This window comes from Perca fluviatilis, chromosome 9 (assembly GCF_010015445.1).
Source record: "Perca fluviatilis chromosome 9, GENO_Pfluv_1.0, whole genome shotgun sequence".
NCBI classification, from domain to species: domain Eukaryota; kingdom Metazoa; phylum Chordata; class Actinopteri; order Perciformes; family Percidae; genus Perca; species Perca fluviatilis.
The window spans coordinates 1,196,156-1,203,655 of NC_053120.1; the positions used below are offsets into that span (position 1 = coordinate 1,196,156).

General features: G+C 48.2%; 1 protein-coding gene across 1 annotated transcript in view; it reads right to left on the bottom strand.

Moving 5' to 3' along the window:
• The window catches only part of map1sa (microtubule-associated protein 1Sa), a 32,509-nt gene that overhangs the window by 6,246 nt on the left and 18,763 nt on the right, over window positions 1-7,500 (bottom strand). Inside the window, exons 9-14 of the mRNA XM_039811450.1 lie at window positions 6,730-7,500; window positions 6,332-6,347; window positions 5,406-5,734; window positions 5,009-5,313; window positions 3,782-4,139; window positions 529-711 (exon numbers count right to left, since the gene is read on the bottom strand). The exon at window positions 6,730-7,500 is cut by the window's right edge and continues 397 nt beyond it. Of these exons, the coding sequence (XP_039667384.1) occupies window positions 529-711; window positions 3,782-4,139; window positions 5,009-5,313; window positions 5,406-5,734; window positions 6,332-6,347; window positions 6,730-7,500 (1,962 nt within the window). The remainder of the gene's footprint in view (window positions 1-528; window positions 712-3,781; window positions 4,140-5,008; window positions 5,314-5,405; window positions 5,735-6,331; window positions 6,348-6,729) is intronic.

Consider the following 7,500-nt stretch of genomic DNA (forward strand, 5'->3'; position numbering starts at 1 on the left):
AGCCAGCTCATCTCGGCTAGTGACGTCACAAGCCGTGCCGATTTGGACCAGCTCACCAGGAGACTGAAGGCAGGACCCATTCAGAAACCAGATCTCACTCAGAACACCATGGATGGGTTTTATCAAAGTGTGTATGTGTGTGGAAGCACCAGAGACACAAAGTAACACCCCAAATCCCAGAAAAAGTGATTTTTTTCATAATATGGGCACTTTAAAAACAGTTTCTTCCCTGGGCCATCAGGTCCCTGAATTTATAAAATGTGTGATGTGTAAATGTTGTATATACTGCCTCCTTTTATTGTTTTTTATGGTTATATTTATTACGCACTGGCCGAAGGAGCCCTGCAATCTCATTGTATACCTGATGTGCAAGGACAAGATTCTTATCAACGACGAGCTGGAAAAAACTTTTCAGAATAAGTTGCACAAAGCGGCAAAAGTGAGAAGGCCGAGAAATGTGCCCCAAACATTGAAAAGTGTTCTCTGTGTTGGAGCTTGTTGGTTCAGATGTGTGTGAGTGTGTCCTACCGGAGGAGGAAGGTCTAGCCGCTCCCACCCGGGAGCCTCCGAGGGAGTTCCTGGACGAGGGTTTGGCGTCGAGGCCGGACGGGGTCTTCAGAGAGCCCACCGAGCTGCCGGCCTTCCCAGACCTCCCGTTCTGGGCGGCAGGAATCCCCCCCGAGGCCTTCGGCAGCGTCCCTGCTGGGAGAGCTGCACCATTAATCAAACTACTCAGACATTCAAACACGAAACCAGGGCTGAAACTCTCTATTCCTCCAGTAACTCCAATAATTTGATTACTAAAAATCCTCGATGCAAAAAGATTTCCCTCGAAGCTTCGTTTAACCACCGTTACCAACGTTGTATCGCTCAGTGTTTCTACCAAGCCCCCAGGAGGAGCGCTAAGTCTATATGCCAACATGGGCTTAGTGGATAACGGTGGTACTGCCCCCCATGGCCCAGAAAGACTTTTCACAGAGACATTACATGGCAAAGAAACGTCTATATTTCAGCGGATAATTAGTTTCGGGGTATATCAACTTACCAGCTTGAACAATGAAAGGGTCCTTGTTTAAAACGTTACGTTTTTAACATTTTTAACATTCACTAGAAGCGAATCCAGAATTATTAAATTTGAAATGATGAATAATGGACGCGAGCAGACCCACGGGACTGCACACGCCCGCTCACATGACTGTTCTCTGAGCTCATGTAGCTGTAATAATGGATATATGATCACATGACTGTGCTGTTGAGGCCATGTAGCTAGCTGTAATAATGGATATATGATCACATGACTGTTCTCCTGAGCTCATGTAGCTGTAATAATGGATATATGATCACATGACTGTTCTCTGAGCTCATGTAGCTGTAATAATGGATATATGATCACATGACTGTTCTCTGAGCTCATGTAGCTAGCTGTAATAATGGATATATGATCACATGACTGTTCTCTGAGCTCATGTAGCTGTAATAATGGATATATGATCACATGACTGTTCTCTGAGCTCATGTAGCTAGCTGTAATAATGGATATATGATCACATGACTGTTCTCTGAGCTTAACGTTAGTGAATATTTTAGACAATGAAAACGGCGAGTTCATAAGTTCGCCACTTGTAAGAGACACAAGAGATGAGCTCATGAACGAGCATGTTGCTACCGGTTGCTAAGACAACACAAACGAATTGTTGCTAGTGCGCGTGTCCACCGTGACGTCATGGGCCAAGAATGCGGAAAAGCCGAGCTCCATGTTGTCTTAATGCGAACTCTCATTGGACCGTACGGGGCTTCACCTGAACACTGTATCCAGTTCTCTTAATACATCCATGGTTTCTACAGGGAGGATTATTACTGTCGCACAGCAGGCTGACGCTGCTGGAGACACATGAAGACTACCAGGGGCTAACAGTAAGGGAGGGGCTAAGAGAGGAGACAGGCTGGGAGGGGCTAAGAGAAGAGACAGTAAGGGAGGGGCTAAGAGAAGAGACAGTAAGGGAGGGGCTAAGAGAAGAGACGTGAGGAGGGAGGGGCTAAGAGAGGAGACAGTAAGGGAGGGGCTAAGAGAGGAGACAGGCTGGGAGGGGCTAAGAGAAGAGACAGTAAGGGAGGGGCTAAGAGAAGAGACAGTAAGGGAGGGGCTAAGAGAAGAGACAGTGAGGGAGGGGCTAAGAGAGGAGACAGTGAGGGAGGGGCTAAGAGAGGAGACAGTGAGGGAGGGGCTAAGAGAAGAGACAGTGAGGGAGGGGCTAAGAGAACAGTGACAGTGAGGGAGGGGCTAAGAGAAGAGACAGTGAGGGAGGGGCTAAGAGAAGAGACAGTGAGGGAGGGGCTAAGAGAAGAGACAGTGAGGGAGGGGCTAAGAGAAGAGACAGTGAGGGAGGGGCTAAGAGAAGAGACAGTGAGGGAGGGGCTAAGAGAAGAGACAGTGAGGGAGGGGCTAAGAGAAGAGACAGTGAGGGAGGGGCTAAGAGAAGAGACAGTGAGGGAGGGGCTAAGAGAAGAGACAGTGAGGAGGCAAGGGGAGACAGTGAGGGAGGGGCTAAGAGAAGAGACAGTGAGGGAGGGGCTAAGAGAAGAGACAGTGAGGGAGGGGCTAAGAGAGACTGGGAGGGGCTAAGAGGGAGACAGTGAGGGAGGGCAGAAGAGACAGTGAGGGAGGGGCTAAGAGAAGAGACAGTGAGGGAGGCCAAGAGGAAGTGAGGGGGGCTAAGAGAAGAGACAGTGGGGAGGGGCTAAGAGAGAGAGCCGTGAGGGAGGGGCTAAGAGAAGAGACAGTGAGGGAGGGGGCTAAGAGAAGAGACAGTGAGGGAGGGGCTAAGAGAGGAGATAGTGAGGGAGGGGGCTAAGAGGAGATGAGTGAGGGAGGGGCTAAGAGAAGAGACAGTGAGGGGGGGGCTAAGAGAGGAGACAGTGAGGGAGGGGCTAAGAGAGGAGACAGTGAGGGAGGGGCTAAGAGAAGAGACAGTGAGGGTGGGGGCAAGAGACAGTGAGGGAGGGGCTAAGAGAAGAGACAGTGAGGGAGGGGCTAAGAGAGGAGACAGTGAGGGAGGGGCTAAGAGAGGAGACAGTGAGGGAGGGGCTAAGAGAAGAGACAGTGAGGGAGGGGCTAAGAGAGGAGACAGTGAGGGAGGGGCTAAGAGAAGAGACAGTGAGGGAGGGGCTAAGAGAGGAGACAGTGAGGGAGGGGCTAAGAGAGGAGACAGTGAGGGAGGGGCTAAGAGAGGAGACAGTGAGGGAGGGGCTAAGAGAGGAGACAGTGAGGGAGGGGCTAAGAGAAGAGACAGTGAGGGAGGGGCTAAGAGAGGAGACAGTGAGGGAGGGGCTAAGAGAGGAGACCACAGGAAGTGTCCAAAGTTTGGAATCAGTTCAAACGTAGTTAAAACTAAAATCTGTACTGAACAAGTTCATGATCACCGCGACGCGACACAGGGTTTAATACCGAGAATGTAGAGACGCAAGTTCAACATTAAGACTCATCGTCGGTCGTTCTTTTCTTGGATTTAAGTTGCTTTTTATCCTACAAATATTTTTTAGCTTTTTTAATATTTGTCAGATATTTCTGTGTTTTTTTTCAGAAAATATATATATATATATATATATATATATATATATATATATATATATATATTTTTTTTTTTTATAACCCGGGCCGCTGCAGGACTCCGCCTCCATGGGTTAAAGACTCTACGCTTAATATCTGCTAACTCATCACAAAAACAACAGGTAGACGCGTGGATGCAAGTCGTCCCCGGTGTTTGATGACCTCGAGTCCTACCTGCCGGTTTCTTGGTCTTGGCGGCTGAACTCTTCAGGGTCCTGCCGGCCTCGGTGTCGGCCATGCAGGCGCCAGGCTGGGGCGGGAGCGGCGGCAGGTCCTTGACGGGCGCCGGCGGCGGGTCGTGCAGAGAAACGTGACCATAGAGCCGACAGGAATCATCGTCAGAGTCCAGCTCTGCCCTGATGGACGGACAGTCCTCGCTGCAGGGCAGGACGGCAGAGTCCGACGCCGTCGGGAGGGACTCGCTGAGCGATGTGGGCGGAGTCTCGCTGAGCGATGTGGGCGGAGTCTCGCTGAGCGATGTGGGCGGAGTCTCCTGGCTGAAGGCCGAAGGGAAGTCGCTGCTGTTCTGATCCTGTGAGGATAGAGGCTTTCATTACAGAGATTACTGCAGGGGTGTGAGGAGGCCCCCCTCCCTCACCAACTATTCAGTTCCCTCACTAACTATTCAGTTCCCTCACTAACTATTCAGTTCCCTCACTAACTATTCAGTTCCTTCAGTTCCCTCACCAACTATTCAGTTCTCTAACTATTCAGTTCCCTCACTAACTATTCAGTTCCTTCAGTTCCCTCACCAACTATTCAGTTCTCTAACTATTCAGTTCCCTCACTAACTATTCAGTTCCCTCACTAACTATTCAGTTCCTTCAGTTCCCTCACTAACTATTCAGTTCCTTCAGTTCCCTCACTAACTATTCAGTTCCCTCACTAACTATTCAGTTCCTTCAGTTCCCTCACCAACTATTCAGTTCTCTAACTATTCAGTTCCCTCACTAACTATTCAGTTCCCTCACTAACTATTCAGTTCCCTCACTAACTATTCAGTTCCTTCAGTTCCCTCACCAACTATTCATTTCTCTAACTATTCAGTTCCCTCTCTAACTATTCAGTTCCCTCACCAACTATTCAGTTCCCTCACTAACTATTCAGTTCCCTCACCAACTATTCAGTTCTCTAACTATTCAGTTCCCTCTCTAACTATTCAGTTCCCTCACTAACTATTCAGTTCCCTCACTAACTATCCAGTTCCCTCACTAACTATCCAGTTCCCTCACCAACTATTCAGTTCCCTCACTAACTATTCAGTTCCCTCACCAACTATTCAGTTCTCTAACTATTCAGTTCCCTCTCTAACTATTCAGTTCCCTCACTAACTATTCAGTTCCCTCACTAACTATCCAGTTCCCTCACTAACTGTGAGTGGTTGTTGTTGTTTGAGGCTACCTGTGAGTGGCTGTTGTTGTTGTTGTTGTTGTTGTCGTCTGAGGCGTTGGGGCCGGGGCTAACGTTGCTAACGTTGCTAACGTTGCTAACGTTGCTAGCATGCTGCTGGCGGCTCTCTGGCGTCCTCGGGTGCTGGAACTCGCATGGCGACACCAGACAGAGGTCGACATCGTGGGGAACGTCCGAGACGATCTCCGGCATCCCGTGGATCCCGTGTTCCTCCGGTCCGTTTCCACGGTTACGGTTTGATCCCAGAGGCGCGCCGTCCGAGTCGCTAACGTGTCCGTTAGAGCAGACTCTGTCTCCTGGGGGGTCGGCAGAGATAAAGATATAAAACACAAGCTGGGAAACATCTCTAACAAACAATCAATTACGTGTGGTGAAAGAACGGCCGTACCGTCTCCGGCGGTTGCTCGGGGCGACGCGGCGTGCTCCAAAGACACCGACAGAGACTCGTCGACTTCCGTAGAGTGAGGAGACGTGATCTCAGCTGGCAGAGACGGCACGGAGCTCCAGGAGTCGCCCGTGAGGTTTCTGAAGGGACTCAGACACAAAATGGCGTCTTCTCCTAAACTTCCGGCGTCCTGGAGACCCGCCGGTTCTGCAGAAGCCCGACCCAGAGCCCGGTCCGTCTCCTCCAGACTCTGACCCAGAGCCCGGTCCGTCTCCTCCAGACTCTGACCAGCAGAGACCTGCTTCCCGTTAGTCCTCGCCGCCGCGCTGTTCCTTTTTTTTCACAAGGACCGTCAACAATCAAATGGACCGTCAACTAACAAATGGACCGTCAACTAACAAATGGACCGTCAACTAACAAATGGACCGTCAACTATCAAATGGACCGTCAACTAACAAATGGACCGTCAACTAACAAATGGACCGTCAACTATCAAATGGACCGTCAACTAACAAATGGACCGTCAACTAACAAATGGACCGTCAACTAACAAATGGACCGTCAACTAACAAATGACCAACTACAAAACCTAAACAATACAACTACAAATGGACGTATATCAATATTATCAAATGTCTTGGACGTAACTAACAAATGGACCTCAACTAACAAATGGACCGTCAATAAAGACCTAACAAATGGACAAACTACAATGGACCGTCAACTAACAAATGGACCGTAACTAACAAATGGACCGTCAACAAACAAAACCTCAAAACCATAATTCAATACAAATATAAACAATGACCTCATACAAATGGACCGTCAACTAACAAATGGACCGTCAACAAACAAATGGACCGTCAACAATCAAATGGACCGTCAACAAACAAATGGACCGTCAACTAACAAATGTACCATCAACTAACAAAAAGAGATCATGGACTGAGGATGGGAAGAGGAGTCAGCAGAATCTTAACCAGGGGATTCAGTATTCGGTACATCCCTAGTTTCTAACATTCTCTTATTGAACAAATTGAACATTGAATTGACACTGACAGGAACTACTAAAACAGAACGACAGTTACACTTTAAAGTGCAGTTTTTTACTGATATTTTCTTTCAACTAACATAAAAAATCTCCTAGTGTCTATCGCGATATGTCACAACCTTTCACAATATGTACACTGCGCCAGTTGATATTGCGATGACGACAAAAAAACGATATATTGTGCAGCTCTACTCACTAATCCTGTGGAATGCCAACAGTGCCCCATTGGGCGGCCATGTACGGGGCCAGAATGGGATGTCCCAGCTTTATATTTACCTTTGGCGCCTTTACTTAAAGAGTCTTTCTTCAGAAGAGTCCCGTCTTTCTTCAGAGTCCCGCTCTTCTTCTTCACTTCTGCACTCAACACTCTTTCACTCGCCGTCTTCTTCACTTCTTTAACGGCTGCTTTGGCTGGTTTCTTCTCCTCCGTTTTCACATCCTTCTTCGGGTCTTTCTTTGGTTCGGCTTTGATGTCTTTCTTTGGTTTGGTGATAAAAGTTTCTTTCTTTACCGGTTCTCTCTTCTTCTCTGTGCTCTCGTCTTTCTTTACCGGTTCTCTCTTCTTCTCTGTGCTCTCGTCTTTCTTTACCGGTTCTCTCTTCTTCTCTGTGCTCTCGTCTTTCTTTACCGGTTCTCTCTTCTTCTCTGCGCTCTCGTCTTTCTTTATCAGTTCTCTCTTCTTCTCTGCGCTCTCGTCTTTCTTTATCAGTTCTCTCTTCTTCTCTGCGCTCTCGTCTTTCTTTATCAGTTCTCTCTTCTTCTCTGCGCTCTCGTCTTTCTTTATCAGTTCTCTCTTCTTCTCGGCGCTCTCGTCTTTCTTTACCAGTTCTCTCTTCTTCTCGGCGCTCTCGTCTTTCTTTACCAGTTCTCTCTTCTTCTCGGCGCTCTCGTCTTTCTTTACAACGGCGATCTTCTCGTCCTTCTTTTTCTCTTCCTTTGACAAGTCTTTCTTTGGATTTGGAGCCAGTTTCTCTGCAGCTTTCGGCAGCCTTGTTTTAGCGTCTGCCTCCTTTATCTTCATCTGTTTCTCTTCCCCGTCTTTCGGCG